The sequence below is a fragment of the Paroedura picta genome, chromosome 9 (assembly GCF_049243985.1).
Source record: "Paroedura picta isolate Pp20150507F chromosome 9, Ppicta_v3.0, whole genome shotgun sequence".
In the NCBI taxonomy this organism is placed as follows: Eukaryota; Metazoa; Chordata; class Lepidosauria; order Squamata; family Gekkonidae; genus Paroedura; species Paroedura picta.
This window is the reverse complement of record NC_135377.1, coordinates 36729489-36748045: the sequence shown is the minus strand read 5'-3', so window position 1 is coordinate 36748045 and position 18557 is coordinate 36729489. Positions and strand designations below refer to the sequence as shown.

At 42.9% G+C, this 18557-nt stretch overlaps 2 protein-coding genes and 1 non-coding gene across 3 annotated transcripts; all 3 read right to left on the bottom strand.

Annotated features, from left to right (window-relative positions):
* Positions 1 to 3680: 3680 nt before the first annotated feature.
* On the bottom strand, positions 3681 to 6885 carry RPS20 (ribosomal protein S20). The gene is made up of 4 exons (XM_077352382.1): positions 6709 to 6885; positions 5490 to 5589; positions 4532 to 4605; positions 3681 to 3900 (listed from the first exon to the last, which is right to left on the bottom strand). The coding sequence occupies exons 1-4, from the start codon at positions 6709 to 6711 to the stop codon at positions 3718 to 3720; spliced, it is 360 nt and encodes a 119-aa protein (XP_077208497.1). The 5' UTR covers positions 6712 to 6885; the 3' UTR covers positions 3681 to 3717.
* Positions 4670 to 4736, bottom strand: LOC143845299 (small nucleolar RNA U54). The gene has a single exon (XR_013234353.1). It is a non-coding gene; the product is annotated as a small nucleolar RNA U54 (small nucleolar RNA).
* A 4890-nt stretch (positions 6886 to 11775) lies between the features above and the next one.
* On the bottom strand, positions 11776 to 15412 carry MOS (MOS proto-oncogene, serine/threonine kinase). Its single transcript, XM_077352378.1, has one exon. It carries the CDS (start codon positions 14323 to 14325, stop codon positions 13291 to 13293), a length of 1035 nt encoding a protein of 344 aa, XP_077208493.1. The 5' UTR covers positions 14326 to 15412; the 3' UTR covers positions 11776 to 13290.
* Positions 15413 to 18557: the final 3145 nt, after the last annotated feature.

Here is an 18557-nt window from a genome sequence, read left to right as displayed (position 1 = left end):
TTGAATTACAAAAGGGGGAAAGCCTGGGATTGACAGAAAATAAAAGTTAAAAAACAGATGCAAGAACTGAATGACTTAAGAACCGATAGCTCTGTTAAGCCCAAGTTCCATTGTCCTGAATGCCGTAATAACTTTAAATTCAGCAGTCTCCTGCTCAAGTTTGTCTCTGAAGTCCCTTTTCAATGAAACAGCTACTTCATGGTTCCCCCATTGAGTATCTTGGGAGTTGGAAATGTTCTATAGTTTTCTGAGTTGTACATCTATCCTTTGGCATAGGGGTTGAACTGTTTGCTTTATGCAGAGAACTGAAGGGCATTGTTAGCTTTTAACAGCATATACAATATCAGAGATGAGCAAATGAGCCTGAAATGATTGATGTTGTTAGGTCCAATGATTATGTTGTATGGTGTATGTGGCATCTGGGTTTACTGCAAGCTCTGGTACCAATTTCCATGTTCAAATTAGATATTGTATTATAGGCAACTAGCTACAAAGCCCGTTCAAAAGAAAGAACTTTGAAAGGGCCCCCCAGCTGCGGCCGCTTCCCCCTGGCGCGCCAAGCACACCCAAAGCGAGCCTCGGCCCCCTCCCCCCAAGCAAGGTGCTGGGTATGCGTGGCGGGCCGTGGGGAAGCCATCCCAGGCCCCCTGCCACCCGGCAAGGCCGTGGCTTTTCCGCAGCCCAGCAAGGACACCCAGCGCCTCTCTGAGGTATGGGTGTGTGCAGTGGGCTGCAGGGAAACCATCCCCGGCTCCCTCTCCCCAGCGAGGCAGTAGCTTCCCCGCGGCCCGCCAAACACACCTGGCACCTTCCCGGCCCCCTTCCCCCCGGTGAGGCCGTGGCTTTCCCACGGCCCACCAAGCACACCCAGCGCCTCTTCAAGGCCCTGGGTGTGCCTGGTGGGCCGCGGGGAAACCATCCCCTGCCCCCTCTCCCTGCCAAGGCCGCAGCCTCCCCGCTGCCCACCCGGCAGTGGGGAAGGCATCCCCGGGCCAGGCGCATGCCATCCTTACCAGAGGGCCCGCAATCTGCATGTGGTCCAGGTAGCTGGGCGTGTGCGGATTGGGCTGCATGCTCAGCTCCTGGAGGCGGGCACTCCAGGGGCCAGCCCAATCCAGACTGGGTGTGTTCAGATTGGCTCGCTGACTCAAGACAGGGCTGCCTACATGGCCCTTTCGACTTTATTTAAGGGACCAATGGTTAAGATGAGTTGAGATGGGCTGTCAGGGACAGACAGGAATGGGGGTTTGCTGAATTACAACACCCAGGATAATGGAAACCCCCAGAGCTTAAGGGATACTCAGTTCAAACTTTATTCTGTTACTTCAGTCCAACATAGCCACCCACTTGAATCTATATGGGAGATACACATTCAACATAATTCAGGGTACTATGCTTGTGGTGAGGAAGCAGATTTCTCTTGCCATCTATTGAAGGAGTAACTAGTTGGTCAGCAGAAATAAACATTTTCTAGCAAACATGCATATAATTTAAACTGCCGTTAGTGAGCTGGCTGCCACAAACTCTTGAAATTTTTATTTATTCTGAAGCCAGTTGTAATCTGGAAATATATACATATTATGCCTCAATTTTTTGAATTCCTGTACTATTTTACAGTTTAAACACATGTTCATATTTTTTAGTATGATCCCATGAGCCTACCAAGTTCATGAAGCACCTCACTTTCAATGGTCCCCTCTGTTCAGGATCATTCAGCTACAGCCTGTACTTTGTCACAGTGGGTGGTAGTATCCATATTTTTGAACGGCCTGTTTGACATGGAATATTCCTCTTTTCCCTCCCTTAATGGTGAAAAATGGAACTAGGTCAACTCACCTTTAGCTGTGCTCTCATCAAAGTACTAACCAGAATCAACTTGACTTCTGCACTCAGGCTAGCATATAATTTTTGTAAAGTTAAGGTATGCGGTTTTGGCAATTTATATTTGAGTATGATTTATTTATATCAGTACTAAGCATTGATATTACTATTTCATAGAGCCACTGAAGAAGACACACAGTTGAAAACAATTTTATTGTATTCCAGAGTTCATTTTGGCTCTATATTTCAATAAATGGATTTTTAGCCATTGTCAGCTTGGTTTTCATCTATTGTTGTGGTTGACGGGTCTTTCGTTTTCCCTCATACCTATTAAACATCATCATGCTGTATGTTAATTTATTACTCACCCACATGTATGGGATGGTAATTCCCATTTCATTGTATCTGAGAAAGTGTGCATGTACACAAAAACTTATGCCTTGAATAGATCTTTGTCGGTCTTAAAGGGGCCTCTGGACTCAAAACTTTGTTCAGGAAATTAAGCCATCTTTCTTCATTATATTGCCAGCCTCTGAATGCTTTACATTTTCAGTATTCCACCTTCCTTGTACAAACTCAACTTCAATAGTTCAAACCTTTCAGGAGGAAGCTGATTAGCACCTGTCTTTAGCACCAAACTATTTCTAAGATACTTGCTACTGCACAAGAATAATTTACTACCTTTAAGTACCTACAGCAGCATCATTTAAAAGTTATTTCCCGGCATTTTCAGCTCTTGGCAAAGACACATACATTTTATTTTAAATCAGACTTGCTGATCCAGTTGTTCCGCCTTTCAGATAAATAAGTTGTAACTTTACAAAGCCATCCTAGCATATCTATTTTGATTTAGGTACAATTGCAAGGTGTTTGGAATACTGTAAGCAAGAACTGCTATTAAATGTGGCATACTGTAATTGAATGTTAATGTTATTTGGATTAGCAGTTTATTAGTGCATCTATGAGAGTTTCCTGGTTGACATAAGAGCATTCCATAAGTAGTTCAGGAATCCTCCCTGAACTTTACCTAGGTCATCCACAATTGACCATACATGGTATACCGCTCCTGCTGTACCCATAAGAAATTGCTACCTGCTGATTTGTTCATCTAGCCCAGAGGTTCCCAACAGGGGTTCCGGGTTACCTTGGGACCCCACAAGAGCTCCCCAGGGGTCCTGAGGCTTTTCCTGGAAGTTTGGGAGGCCACCTACCATAGTATAGTTGTATGGGGACACCAACCAGGTTGAGATTGCCAACTCCGGATTGAGAAACATGTGGAAATTTGGAGGAGTGGAGCCTGATAAGGGAAGGATGGACTTCAGTGGGGTATAATGCCAGAGCCCAACTTCTAAAAATTGGCAGGGAGGCACAGCCAGCTGGTAGCACTTCTGGGGTTGCTCCAGTTAAAACGTTGAAAAAGGCTGATCTAACCCTACAAAACAGCTTTTCAGGAAAATCAGCTAATTAAATGATCTTGAACAAGGAGTTCAGCAGTGGAATAGGCTGCCAAAGGAGGTTGTGAACTCCCCCTCACTGGCAGTATTCAAGCAAAGGTTGGATACACACTTTTCTTGGATGCTTTAGGATGTTTAGGGCTGATCCTGCATTGAGCAGGGGGTTGGACTAGATGGCCTGTATGGCCCCTTCCAACTCTATGATTCTATGATCTGGTTCTAAGATTATGTATGAAAAACTCTATAGGTAATCCCGATATAATCAATTCCCGTTAGTATACCCTGCTCACATAATTCACAGAATGTTTTAAATATATTCATGCTTACGTTTTACGTAGCACTATTTACAACTGTCCTATTAATTTTGTAGTTCTTCATAACTAAATCCAAGAAATTAAAGGCAAGTAAAAGTTTAACTTTTATTGAAACAGATGACAGTCATTTAGGCATCAGCAATAGTAACTTCAACTTCTACACCAGGCTCAATACTGATAGAAGTTATCTGCTTGACAATCTCTGAAGGACTGTGCAAGTCAATAAGGCGCTTATGAATACGCATCTGGAAACGATCCCAAGTCTTGGAACCTTCTCCACATGGTGTTTTCCGAGTAGTGATTCGCAGAGTCTAAAATGCAAATAAACAGCAAATCCATAAGCAGATTCCGAATAGGATTTTATTAGTCCATATGGAAAGTAAAGTCTATAATAAAATGCATTTTGTCTGTATATTTTCCAAAATATATCCATGTTATTAACTTCAAAGTCTGGAGAACTATACAGCTGTGTGCACTTATGTTTAATGCAATACTAGGTAAATATGGCCTTTTTGTAGAGGAGCTAGCAGTATAACCATATGGAGACTTACCCTTTTTAAGCTCACCAGAAATCAAATATCACCTCAACAACTATTTTTGTTGTAGAAGAATTATGGTTTACACCAATCCCATTTGTTTGCATTGCCTATAACTCTGACCCTGAGGTCTATGAACCTGTATAAATCTCACAGTCACCTATATTACTGCATGTGAATTTCTCATACTAAAGTTTTGTACCCTCAACCAGTTAGTAAAACTTTAATAAATATTTATTTTTGCTTGGGTTCGCTGCAGTTGGACCAACTTCCACACTAGCTATTTTTCTTTTGAGATTCTACTCTGAAAAAGGCCTGCTCCCTTCCCAGTATGAGTAACCACTACCATCCATTACATTATTATGTACAGCTTTTGGAATTATTTTCAGAACCCAAAACTATATACCTTAGTCGGCATCCGAACAGGTCCTTTCACTTTTAGGTTTTTTTCTTTTGCACCTCTGATCAGATCTGCACAAACTAAAAAATAATAATACATTTTTCACAAGTTCAATAATCAGTACTATTGATGTTCAGTAACTACTGTTGGCTCAGAATAGCGTATAAAATAATCAAAGCAATTCAGTTAACAATTGTTTTCCTCATAGCCAACCATATAGGGTTTAAAGATTTTCACTGTAATCTTTTTGTTACTATTAAGTAGAATTTTATTTAGAGTAACTGGGCAAATCATTTCACTGGTAGTGCCTTTCTTGGACATTATCCTGATATTGTAGTGTTACTGCAGAGATGGTCACCATGAATTTTTCTTCTAAGAAGGGAGCCAGCATGGTATAGTGGTTAAAGGTAAAGGTATCCCCTGTGCAAGCACCAGGTCATGTCTGACCCTTGGGGTGACGCCCTCTAGCGTTTTCATGGCAGACTCAATACGGGGTGGTTTGCCAGTGCCTTCCCCAGTCATTACCATTTACCCCCCAGCAAGCTGAGTCAACCCTGAGCCAGCTGCTGGGATTGAACTCCCAGCCTCATGGGCAGACAGCTTCAGACAACATTTCTGCTGCCTTAACACCCTGCGCCACAAGAGGCTCTCTTAAGAGCAGTAAATTCTGATCTGAAGAACCAGGTTTGATTCCCCAGTTATCCACATGCAATGAGGCGGGTGACCTTAGGCTAGAATTACGAACTGTTCTTGCAGAGCAGTTCTGTTACATTCTCTCGGCCCTTCCTACCTCACAGGGTGTCTGTTGTGGGGAGAGGAAGGAAAAGGTGTCCGTAAGACACTTCGGAACTATTCTGGGTAGTGAGAAGCAAGGCCAAACTCCAGCTCTTCTCTTATAATGTATGCAGAGTGGCCTAGTTGGCCTTTGGTCAACTGTCAATTTCCAGAATGCTTTGCTACTTACCTTTCTCAAGTGATTTCACATTACGGCTTGTCAAGGTAATTCTGATTCGGTGAATTGCTACTTCCTGTTCTACAGGTGCCTTGCCAGTATCTTTAAATGCCTGAAACAAAACAGATCTCAAAGATGAGCATGCTAGGCAACTAATCTGTTAAAGAGCTCTGCATAATGCAAAATGTAAGAGAGTCACAAATGTGGAAAATTTGGAACTCTCCCTAATGCTGACAGCAAGCAACAGCTTAAGGTCTGCTCTCCCTCTTAGCAACAAACTCTTGCAGAAGTTGGAGGAAAGAGCTGCTCCGCCAGGGAAAGTAGAGATGATGGGGCTCAAGAGAGTAATTAACACAAACATTAAAACAACATATTCTGCAAAACAGATGGTTGGTCGAGCTCCAGTAGTTTTTTCTTTTTTTAAAGGAAGAGAATCATAAGTCCCATTTTTACCTGAAGGTACCTTACATGAAGACAGCAATCTTTCAGGGGGAAAAAATATAATGCGGTTCAAAGGAGCCCTAGTTTTCATTTATACAAATTTGGCTTTCCCTCCTTTAAAATGACTCCCTCCTAGATCAGCCACCCAGTCCTAAATCTAGCATAGATCTTTTTGCCTCCCACATCTGCACAACAATCAAAGAGACCAAAAGCGAGCATTTAAAATACTCTCCTCTTTACAAACTTACTGAAAAGAGAGTATTTCCCGGAAGACCGAGCATCTTTTCAGTCTGGCATGCAAATGTTTCAGATATAACCTCTCCGGGCCTTATCTGAGTACCGTGTGAAACCCGTAAAAAGCCAGCAACCCCAAAGCGGGCGCCGCGCTTCCCTCTAGCTGCGCGGCCCCACCCGACGCGCGCCTACTCAGCCTTCAACTCCCACTTCGTGGAAGCGTGTCCAGCCCCGCACCCCTCGGCCGTCTAGCCACCACGTCGTCACACAGGCCACAGCGCTTGCAAAGGAGCATCACTCTACTCCACGCTGGGGAAAGAGAAGGCAAAGGGCGCCCGTGGCGAGCGGCACCACCTGCGCGGCTATCCTGCGCGTTCCACTTGCCCGCGAGGCCAAAGGGGGCCGGGAACACGACCAAGAGGCCGCGCGCGACAACAACACAACTCAGCTCGCGCGGGCGGCGCGAGGCAATACTGGGCGGCGGCCGCACGGGGGGGGGGGCTTAGCTCACGCGCTACTGCGGTTAAACGGAACTGCACGCTCGCTCCCTCCTCACCATGGCCGCCTCGAAGCCTTCCTGACCGACTTATCCCTGGCCGGAGCGAGCGGGGCCCGAGGAACAGCGGTGAGTCAGGAGAGCACCACACCACCCGAGCACGCGCGTATGCAGGGAAAGAGGGAGGCGCTGGCGAGCCCACACGCTATATAGGCCCGCCGCGAAACGCCCGCCTCCTCCCCCTCTGCCCCGGAACTGATCAGCAGGGAGGCGCCGGAGCTGGCTGGGCACGGCGGAGGAGGCGGTCTTTATGCTCTCGGCCAAGAAACTGCCCCTCCTTTCGGTGGCTATAAAGAATTCTTCATGCATTGAGCTGCCGGGAGGGGAGACCGTGCCGGGACTAATGGACCTGATCTGTTTTATTCCGAACCTCAGCGGAGTGCCAGAGGATCTTTGCTAAGTGCGCACGTTTTAGGGTACCGACATTACGCGTTCTGACTTGAGAGCAATCCCCACGGACTCAAAGAATCCAAGCGTGGGAAGGGCCCACGCAGGCCGTCTAGTTCCACCCCCTGCTCAATGCAAGAGCAGCCGAAAACATCCAGGATAAGGATCTGTCCAGCCGCTGCTGGAAGACCGCCGGTGAGGGGGAGCTTAGGCACTGCTGAACTACTCTGTGAAACCATCTCCCCCCCCCATACCTAGCCCAGATACCTAGTTCTACATGTACAACAAAAAAACAGTCCAATAGTGCCTTTAAAACCAAAGGCGTGAGCTTTCGAGTGCATGCACTCTTCCCAGCCCGAGGAAGAATTCAGGCACTTGAAAGCTCACACCTTGAATAAATCGTTGTTGGTCTATTTTTGTTGTGCTACTTCAGACCAACAGGGCTACCCACTTGAATCGTTCTACATGTAGTTTAGAACCATTACTGTGGCTCCTTTAGTCTGCAGCCAATAGGAACTTGACTTCTGGATAAACCTTTATTAAATCAGATTTATAGTTTTAATCTAGTGTTAAAGGTACATTATTTTCTGATTCGTGGCTGCAAATTATAACAGGCCTATAGAATTAACACCTCTTTCCTGCCGCACACAATTAACACCTCTTCCCTGCCACCCTGTGGGACTGCTTGGTTGCTTATGCCCCCCGCAGGGCACTCCGCTCTGTGGGTATGAATTTACTGGTTGTCCCGGGCCCACGGTATGTTCGCCCGGGCCAGGGCCTTTTCAGTCCTGGTCCCAATCTGGTGGAATGAGCTCCCAGAAGAGCTAAGAGCCCTGCGGGATCTACCAGCTTTCCGCAGGGCTGCAAGACGGAGCTCTTCTGCCAGGCATATGGTTGAGGCCAGGGCAGCTCTCCCACTAATCCATCAGAGGATCCCCTCCAATATTGAGATCTCTAACATCGAGATCATTGTTAGATCTATTGTATTGGTGCCACCCTCTTCTGAATATTATTCTCCCCACCAGGCTGAACTTGGGGGGAAGTCGGGTAATTAAGATCAGAATTGTGACCACTGCCGCTTATATGTTATATGTAACTTGTTGTTGATGTTAATTGGGGTTTTTATGGGGATTTTATTGTGTTTTAACTGTTTATGTTGTAAATCGCCCTGAGACCTATTTGGAGAAGGGTGGTCTAAAAATTAAATAATAATAATAATAAAAATAATAATTTGAACTGGGCATATGTTGTTCATAGCTCATGGTCAGGTATATTCTTACTTCATTTACACTACTTGGTATGTTCCTAGCATTTTATCTGATTTATGTCTGGAAGTAAATAATGGAATATAGACTGGGGCACTGGTGAAGATGCAGGCAATATAATGACCAAAGTACCACAACTTTGGTATTGTACTGTAGATTTGCCTGTTGGCATAAAAGTATTTAAAGATTGTTTTTTGTGTATGGAAAATTCATAAATATGCCTATCAGAATTGCAGGACTGGATGTGGGTCACAACATGCAGTTTAAAACTGTAAAAAGAAACATAACAAATCCTGTAAACAGATTATGAACACAATTTGGCATTACCACACTGCTGCCCTGAATAAGTCTCCCAAATTCCACTTTACAGCTGTCTTTGACAGTCCTCAGCAAATATGAGATGTCTTTCTGACTTTCAGAGAGGTGTTCCTATCTTGCCATCAGTATTAAAAGATTCGTTACTGTTAAACTCTAGTCTTCATCAGATTTAGCCACAGCTTGTATACAGAAACAAAAGTTCAAAAAAAGTGCAAACATTTATTTATTTCTTCCAATAACTTTTGCATATACATGTACATCTTCTAATGGCAAAATAATGTAAGCCTCTCATAAACGTTTTCCAAAAACAGAGTCTAGATTAAAAAGTACCCATTTTCAAGGTTAACAACTTTTCGTCAGTGGCTATTCCCTCTCTTTCACGTTTTCACCAATGTTTCCCCCCCTTATATGTAGTTAATCACCTCATAATATAAATAAACCTAGTGGCTCGCAAATTCCAGGAGGATCCAAATAGGGGACATGGAGCTTGGTCAGAATCTCGTCAAACGTGGTGGCCTCAACAGCAGTAGGAGCAATGAGGTTCTGGGCCAGTTCGAATGTGGCCATGCCACAGACACTGAGGAAGTTGTCCCACTGGATTGCTTGGTCGGTGATAGTGTTTGCCTGAAAATGGCCATGCAGCCAATGTAAGCTTTCAACTTTGGGCTCAAGTTGGCCATGGCTTCCATGTGATTAAGCCTGCTCTCCAGTCAGTGCATTAGTCATTTTTGTTAGTCCCTCTTGGGGGTTGGGCACCAACAGAAGTGTGATTCAGCTGGTGGATAATCCCTCCTTGGTTAGCAGTGCTCCACACTAATAATTCAGCAGAAGGTGATCGCTTACCAGAGTTCCTTACCTATCATTGCAGTCCCACATTGTTGCCAGTGTTAAATCTGTGGGTTTGAAGGAAGACAGAAGCACTGGGAGTTCTATCAACTCCTTATTAGGATCTCAGCATGGTGGTACAATGGGAAGAAGTTCCTGACAGAGCGATTCCTCAGTGGAACAGACTTCCTCAGAAGGTGGTGGGTTCTCTTTCCTTAGAAGTTTTTAAGCAGAGGCTAGATAGCCACCTCACAGAAATGCTGTGAATTTAGGCAGATTGTGAGTGGCTAGGCAGAAAGGACTGTGTCCTTGCATGGCTCTTGGAATTCTTCCTTGTATGCCCAAGGAAATGCTGATCACCAATTTGGGATTGGAAGACAAATTTCCTCCAGGCTAGTGAATTGGGGTTACTGTGGGTGGTCAGGTAGTTGTGAATTTCCTGCATTCTGCAGGGGATTGGATTAGATGACCCTGGAGATCCCTTCCAGCTCTATGATTCTATGATTCTACACACACAAACAATGGATCTTCCCACTAGTACGCACTGTTGGTCAGTTTCAGTTTCAATTTAAATTGACTGGATCTTGAGGTGGGGATCTAGCAGCTTATTACCCCCTCTGATCCTACCTCAAATCTCAAGCTCAGTCCTCGTTCACACATATCTAAGGAAATCCTCACATCTGATTTCACTGATTCCATATACCTTTTTCACTGGGCAGGGGTTCTCTTTCTTTCCTTAGAAAAATTCTCCCCTATCCCTTTTGGCCTGAGTTGGGAGTATCACCTATGCCCAAATTCCTACTGCCAAAATATTAGTCCCAGTTTTCAAGATACTGTAAAGATCTGCTTGCAGCCTTTAGTAAAGATTCTTTTCTTTAACTAAAATTTCTCCTCAGAAGAGATATTCAATTAAGCACATTCTGTCAGTATGCCAATCAGAATAAACATTCTTCAGCATACACCTACTATATCAATTCCCTCTCATCTATTGTTGACCAATCAGAACGTTTGGAGAAGACTGTCACTCAAGCTGTCTCTTCCTACTGAAGATTTTAACCATTCTCATATTTGCTTTTTTCAGCATTTAGTACCTTACAGTTTTAATGCCGTCTGTCACACTAGGCATCCCTCAGCCAACATTCCTGAGGATTCTAAGCCTGTTGTTAGGGTGGGGGGATACAAAGCATAAAAATAGGAAAAATAGAAGGTGTAGGAGGGGGTAGCAGAAATGGTAAAAAAAAGAAAAGCTGAATTGATGTGAATATATACTGCAAAGTTTTGGGGGTAAATGGCTCTGGCACTAAGAAACCAACACATTTGGATAAATTGTAACACAAGAGTGACCATATGGAATGTCATACTTAGCCACATTTAGATTTTCAGTTTCACTATTACTTAGAGATTATCATTTACCCTATTGTATTTTACCCTGCTTGGCTGTATTTGCCTCTTATTGTTTTATGCCAATAAAGGTTTATTATTATTATATTAGAGCAAATATTCAAAATACTACACCAATAGCATAATTCTGCATTTAATAACAACCAGAATAGTTAATGTTTCGTAATGAGGAGAATGAAGTGTAGCACTTGTATTGATTTATTCATTGATTGATTGATTGGACTTATAGCCCGCCACTCTCATGACTGTCTCGTGGTGGGTTACAATTTGTAGTAGTAAATAACAACATATTGGAGATAATGGGTATCAAGAAGGAAAGGTAAATATTTGTGTGAAGGCTTGTATCTTTATATTAATAGCAATGTAGGGTAAATCTGAGGATATTTAAATCCAGTGTCTGAGCTGCGAATAGGCAAGGCAGATCTTTATCCAAACCTAAAAAGGGCCCCTGGTTTACAGAAAAATGTGAAATCTAAAAAAAGCCACCCAACTTAGTTTTAAAACAAATAATAATAAAAGGAATGTGTGTAGGTTAAAGCAGTGGTCCCCAACCTTTCTGAGGCTGGGGACCGGCAGGGCATCGGGCCGCGCCCACGTGGACCGCGCCCGCTCATCGGGCCGCGCCCGCACGGCCGAGTGGCTCGGCCCTGATTCCCTCTCCCTGCCCTCCCGCAGTAAGAAGCTTCCCGGGCCTCAAGCTTGCGGCCTGGGAAGTTTTTTACTGCGGGGGGGGGGGGGGCGGGGAGAGGGAGCTGCGGCCCGGCGCCATGGCCTTTGCGGCCCGGCACCGGGCCGCGGCCCGCAGGTTGGAGACCACTGGGTTAAAGCATTACAAAAGTTCAAGTATCCAGTAGCACCTTAAAGACTTTAAAAATTATGGCAGGGAATGAGTTTATGTGTGTTACTGCTCACTTCTTCATCTACTGGGGATACTGAGTGGTAAGCAGTTGTAGGCTCATACCCTACCACAAATTTGGTTAGTCTTTAAGGTGCTACTGGAGTCTTGCTGTTTTCTACTGATACAGACAGACTAACACAGCTACCCATTTTATATGTAGGCTTAAGCAAGAATCCATCAGTGGTTGTAATGATATATATAACCCCCCCTTCCCCCAAAAGCAGCCATTTTCTCCAGGGGTACTATGGTTACCAACTTCTATATCAGAATCACAAAACTAAATTAGTATGGATATGGGTAGCTAAGCATGAAAACCAGGAAACAAATGCATAACAAAAGTTCCTAGTTTATTTTGTAGTAGTTGAGGTTCAGTAAAGGCTTCCTTATTTTAACTTGCTTATCAAGAACTCCCTTATGACTCACTTTTTTAGAATTAAACAGCTTCTGATAACACCGCTTTCAAATAACAAATTGAACAAATAGCGTAACACATACCATGAAAAATGACAGGAAATCTGATTTGTCTGGTGACCTCCATGGGAAAGTTAAAATCCTCCTTGGGAATGTTAAATTCTGATGCTACTAGATGAGTAGACAGTTACAGCCATGGTATATCATGTAGGGTTCTTAAGAATGTTAAATTTGTCATCAATAGTTTTCAGCATATTTGATTAATTTTTAAAGATAGAAACAATGTAAGAGAGAAATGATATATTATCTTTAAATATTATTCAGATAATTTCCACATAAAAGCTTTGAATTTGGTTGAACTTTTAGATTATACATATTTTTTCTAATTAAGCATTAATTTGACATAGAATTAAAATGAGGTACTTTTCCCAATGTTTTAAATTAAATATGAGTTAAAATAAATATGCTAACTCCAGTCACTCGGAAATCTATATCACTTAAGGACATATACTAAGTAAGCAAGTCCTTCATAATCTATCATTGTGTTGTAATGAGCAACTAGAAGGGGTACATGTACTTGAGGCAGACAAAGTAAACAATTATTACTCTGTACACACACACGCACACTCTGTTTATACATATGTCCTGGACAAGCAGTATGACAATTTTGTTACACACATCTTTACAATTTGCATTATAGTTGTGCACCCTACTGCTGTGTAGGTTTCCCCCCCCCCCAGTTAATCTGTAATTGATAGAGCTCCTAGATAAACTGCATAGTATTAAAGCCCGAATTTCAGAATTTAGGTCAATGTAAAGAAAGGAAAATAAATGTTAATCTGACTTGTACCCTTAGAATCTATAACCAGCTTAACTAGTTCAATCTCCTGAGCACAACAGCACAAAAAAACGATTTTTAATTTTCTGGGAATAACTTTATTTATAGAATATTTTATCACTTGTAGCATCCTTTTTTGAAAATCCCTGTATGCACTGATCTGGGCCAGAGCAGTAACACTAATTTACCAAGAATTAACAATAAAACCATAGACAGAATTAAGGCAAGGAGATAGAGTTTTATACTGTTAAAGAGAGAAGACTGTGAAGGAGATGATTAGCACTAGGACGTTCTATTACATCAGCTCTCCAACAATTGCCAATTATAGTCTCAAGCTTTTGCCCAGTGGCTGAGTCTCTAAACACAGGTGCAGTCAGAGAGGGGCGCAGGTTATAAGCCACCACAGAGTACAGTACATACTGGTGCTCACCCAGATAAGGCTCTTCTTGTGTAACCATTTGCCAGAGAGTAATAGCAAAAGAGTAAATATCTGCTTTGGAGGTAACTTTTTCTCCTTTAAGGAGTTCAGGAGCTCGATGGGTATATGTCCCCCCTTGGTGATACAGCTGTGGACCCGAGCTTGCAATATCCTCTAGCTTTTGGGAACATCCAAAGTCTCCAATCTTGCAAATATTTTGTTCAGTGATGAATACGTTAGCAGGTTTTAAATCCAAGTGCACAATTAACTGTGAATGGAGAAAGATTAGACCTGCCACAATGTCACAAGAGTAGCGAAGAGACTGAGCTAAGCTTAAGGGCTCTCGGCCACATCCAAGGCTATCATCCTTCCTTTTTTCTGTTACCCAGTTAGTCCCATAGATAACATGATGCAGAGTGCTGTTACCTACGTATTCCATTATTATGGTCCCCAAACTATCTTGCCCAGCAGGGGAGCATGTGCTAGCAGCTATTACACGCACCACATTTTGATGATCAAGGCGTGCTACATTTAGTTCTGCCCAGAAGCTCTGCCGTGATGCTAAACTGTTCTTACTGCATTTCTTCACCTGCTTTACAGCCACTGTAGCTCCACGGTATGTAGCCTTGTAGACCGAACCAAAGCCACCAGAGCCTAGGGGATGCAGCAGACACAAATGATGCCAGTCTATAGAACACCAAGCCAGGCGAGGGGGCAGCCGATGCAGCTTGGGAGAATTTTCCTCTGCCAAGAGTTTTCCACTTTTGGCAGGCAGCACCAAGGGACTGCTACAGGGTCGCACAGATGGAGAAAATTCCAAATGAAGAAGACGACTAAGAGGAAGAGGAGAAGGCATGCCTATCTAAAAATTAAGTTAGGATTGATAAACAGGAAAAAATATTAAGCAGTTACTGGGGAAGTTTAAACTCCTGTTCCTTCCTCGTAAATATCTGCATCTATTTTCAGATGAAAGCAGTTTTAACAGTGATTTACTAACCCGGGGCTTTATAGAGAATTCAAATTACTATCTCAGTCCTAAAAAGACTTACAGCACTGTCCTAATACTCAAAAGTAAGTACCACTGAATTAAATGGGACTTAGTCCTTTAGTTAGTACATTTAAAATGACAGCCTTACATGAATGTAAATTACATGTCAATGTTTTAAGGAGGATTGGAAATTAAAATATTACCCCTGTGTTGTTTTTTTCTTGCATGTAACGTCACCAAGTGAATAGACCTGAGAGATACAGGATTGTCAGTTTAAGAACTGTTCTCTACCTTTAAGAGCTGTCGAACAGATGAATTTTGGAGCCACAGCTTTCTTAAATAATGTATCACCTTGTTCCATACTTGCTGAATTTCTGCCTGCCATACTACAATTCAAGAGCTCTGTCAGAAAAAAAGTGGAAAACCAACAACAAAGATTATCTCTTGCTTTATATAATAAAACTAGGCAGTTTTTTAAAAAACTTGCCTTCAGACTACCTACAAAAACTATCAGTATAAAGCATTTCTATGTGTAAGTGAAGTTTGGCAATTATTGCACAATGTTCTTACAGGTTGTTGGGGTTTTTTTGGTCAGGGTCCAACATGCATTGTGTCCCATGGCAGTTACACCAACTTTGCTACAACATGGCTGCCATTCATACTACAAGCTAGAAGTGCATGTATACTGGCCCATTTCACAGGATCACACAGGATCACTCTTCAGATGATTGTCTTGAAGTACAATTATGTGAGGAGACCATATAGTACTTTGTGTTTTTTAGATCAGCATATTATAATCAAGACAATTCATTCCAGCTGTACACAATAGTATACTGATTAGACTGCAGGACTAAGCCTGAGTTTAATCATAAAGATCACTGGGTGATATTGGCCAGACACTCTTTCTCAACCTGATTGACTTCCTAGGGCTGTTACTGCCATAATGAGCATTTGTTTTGCCCTATCTATTGCCAATCAGTCTCTGCAAGACTAACCTATCTCACAGGGTTGTTGTAAAAATAAAATGAATGGGAACCATGTATGCCATTCGGAGGTTGTAGGAGTAAAGGTGGGATAAAAATATACTGGTTAGATGATTTTAGTTAACCTCTTGTGTAGGTGCTCAGAGTATCTCACTTCCTTGGGTGTAAGCACCATTCATTATACCTGAGTAGGATTTTCAGCCGACCTGCTGAATATTGCTCTCTAAGTTGCTCTATGCTATGCCACAAACCTGCCAACATTATTCAGAAATATCCTACTGTGTTTTGATGGGATATAATCTCAAATGCAGCCTTTAAAGCATACTGACTTAAGTGTGCCTATTAAGTGTTGTTCATTACACCCTTCTAGGCAACAGTCTCCTTTTGAAATGTAAAATTCTAAGTTTTGTTATACAGTAGTAGAGTTTTAAGTCCAGTGGTTTACTTGCATTCCTTTTCCTGTCTTTTGACTTTATTTACTTACATACAGTAATGACTGTTTCTGCTCTGAAATCTACCTGAAAATATATAATTATCTAGATTTGTTCAGACTTTTAAAAAATGCAAAACATTCACTGGAACTCAGTGCAAATGACCACTAATATAATTACATATAAATGTGTAGTATGTTTGCATGCTCTTTATTTACTGCTATGTAAGTATACTTAGGAGCCTCTTGTGGCGCAGAGTGGTAAGGCAGCCATCTGAAAGCTTTGCCCATGAGGCTGGGAGTTCGATCCCAGCAGCCGGCTCAAGGTTGACTCAGCCTTCCATCCTTCCGAGGTCGGTAAAATGAGTACCCAGCTTGCTGGGGGGTAAACGGTCATGACTGGGGAAGGCACTGGCAAACCACCCCGTATTGAGTCTGCCATGAAAACGCTAGAGGGCGTCACCCCAAGGATCAGACATGACTCGGTGCTTGCACAGGGGATACCTTTATCTTTACCTTTAAGTATACTTGTTTTTCCCCACAAAACTCTCCACACCACAGCTTAGGTCTGGTTTAAATGTAATGCTGGCAGAACTGAAGAATTTGCCAGTGTTAGTTCTTGGAATTAGGCTACTGTATAGGTTGCCTCTTGTGGTGCAAAGTGGTAAGGCAGCAGTCTGAAAGCTCTGTCCATGAGGCTGGGAGTTCAATTCCAGCAGCCGGCTCAAGGTTGACTCAGCCTTCCATCCTTCCAAGGAGGGTAAAATGAGTACCCAGATTGCTGGGGGATAAACGGTAATGACTGGGGAAGGGTTAGTCAAACCACCCTGTACTGAGTCTGCCATGAAAACGCTAGAGGGCATCACCCCAAGGGTCAAACATGATCTGGTGCTTGCACAGGGGATACCTTTACCTTTACCTTTACAGGGTTGCCAGCTCTGGGATGGAAACTACCTGGAGACTTTTGGGGTAGATAGCTAGTGTAATACAGCTTCAGGATGGGAATTCATTAAACTTAATATTTTATAGAACTATAATATGCCTGAATATAGTTTTCAGTACTGTGTTTGCATCCAGCATATATAGGGTTTACCACTTTGAAGTTTCAGTCCAGGCTGGATGATTTTGCACTTAACCTTCCCCTGCTATGTTTCTGATGCATAGTATGAAAATGCTTTTGTTGAATTTAGTAATCCTGTAATTTAAAATGTTTCTGATTTTGGACCTACACTAGGATTCAGCAATCTCCCGTAGTAATTAATGTCCTACAAAACAGTTATTTATACTAATAATGTGAAAATTATTTGCAATGACCACACAATATGTATGCAATGACCATACAGTATGTTCTAATGTTTATGGCATTCAGTTGTAAGAGTTTACAATATGTTTTAATATATCCTATTTGAGATATTTACCCCAAATAATTTGTATTTCACTTGTTATATATGGTTGAAGAGCCTCTTGTGGCGCAGAGTGGTAAGGCAGCCGTCTGAAAGCTTTGCCCATGAGGCTGGGAGTTCAATCCCAGCAGCCGCTCAAGGTTGACTCAGCCTTCCATCCTTCCGAGGTCGGTAAAATGAGTACCCAGCTTGCTGGGGGGTAAACGGTAATGACTGGGGAAGGCACTGGCAAACCACCCCGTATTGAGTCTGCCATGAAAACGCTAGAGGGCGTCACCCCAAGGGTCAGACATGACCCGGTGCTTGCACAGGGGATACCTTTACCTTTTACCTTTATATGGTTGAAATTTCCTTTGGTCTTACTTTTGTACTGCAATACTCCTGGATTAGCCCTGTTGCTTCTACAAATGCAAAATAAATAATAAACCCAAAATAAAAGTTGTTGTTTGGTGCGAAGTAGTGTCTGACCCTTCACAACCCCATGGACAATGATCCTCCAGGCCTTCCTGTCCTCTACCATTCCCCGGAGTCCATTTAAGTTTGCACCGACTGCATCAGTGACTCCATCCAGCCACCTCATTCTCTGTCATCCCCTTCTTCTTTTGCCCTCGATCGCTCCCAGCATTAGGCTCTTCTCCAGGGAGTCCTTCCTTCTCATGAGGTGGCCAAAGTATTTGAGTTTCATCTTCAGGATCTGGCCTTCTAAGGAGCAGTCAGGGCTTATCTCCTAGGACTAACTGGTTTGTTCGCCTTGCAGTCCAAGGGATTCGCAAGAGTCTTCTCCAGCACCAGAATTCAAAAGCCTAAATTCTTTGACGCTCGGCCTTCCTTATGGTCCAACTTTCACAACCATACAGTGCAACTGGGAAGACCATAGCCTTGACTAGAAGCACTTTTGTTGGCAGGGTGATGTCTCTGCTTTTTAGGATGCTGTGTAGATTTGCCATAGCTTTCTTCCCCAGGAGCAAGCGTCTTTTAATTTCTTTGCTGCAATCCACATCTGCAGTGATCTTGGAGCCGATGAAAATAAAATCAGTCACTACCTCCATTTCTTTCCCATCTATTTGCCAGGGATTGAGAGGGCCGGATGCCATAATCTTAGTTTTCTTGATGTTTAGTTTCAAGCCAACTTTTGCACTCTCCTCCTTCACTTGCATCAAAAGGCTCTTTAGTTCCTCTTCGCTTTCTGCCATTAGAGTGGTATCATCTGCATATATGAGGTTGTTGATATTTCTCCCTGCAATCTTGATCCCAATTTGTGACTCATCTAACCCTGCCTTTCTC

Excerpts from the sequence above, each read along its gene's own strand:
- RPS20 (XM_077352382.1), bottom strand. Across the intron at positions 4,606-5,489 it reads TGTGAAATCACTTGAGAAAG|TTTGTGCAGATCTGATCAGA; the intron begins GTAAGTAGCAAA and ends ATTATTTTTTAG. Across the intron at positions 3,901-4,531 it reads CTGTTCGGATGCCGACTAAG|ACTCTGCGAATCACTACTCG; the intron begins GTATATAGTTTT and ends TTTGCATTTTAG.
- MOS (XM_077352378.1), bottom strand. The coding sequence starts at position 14,325 with ATGCCTTCTCCTCTTCCTCTTAGTCGTCTTCTTCATTTGGAATTTTCT.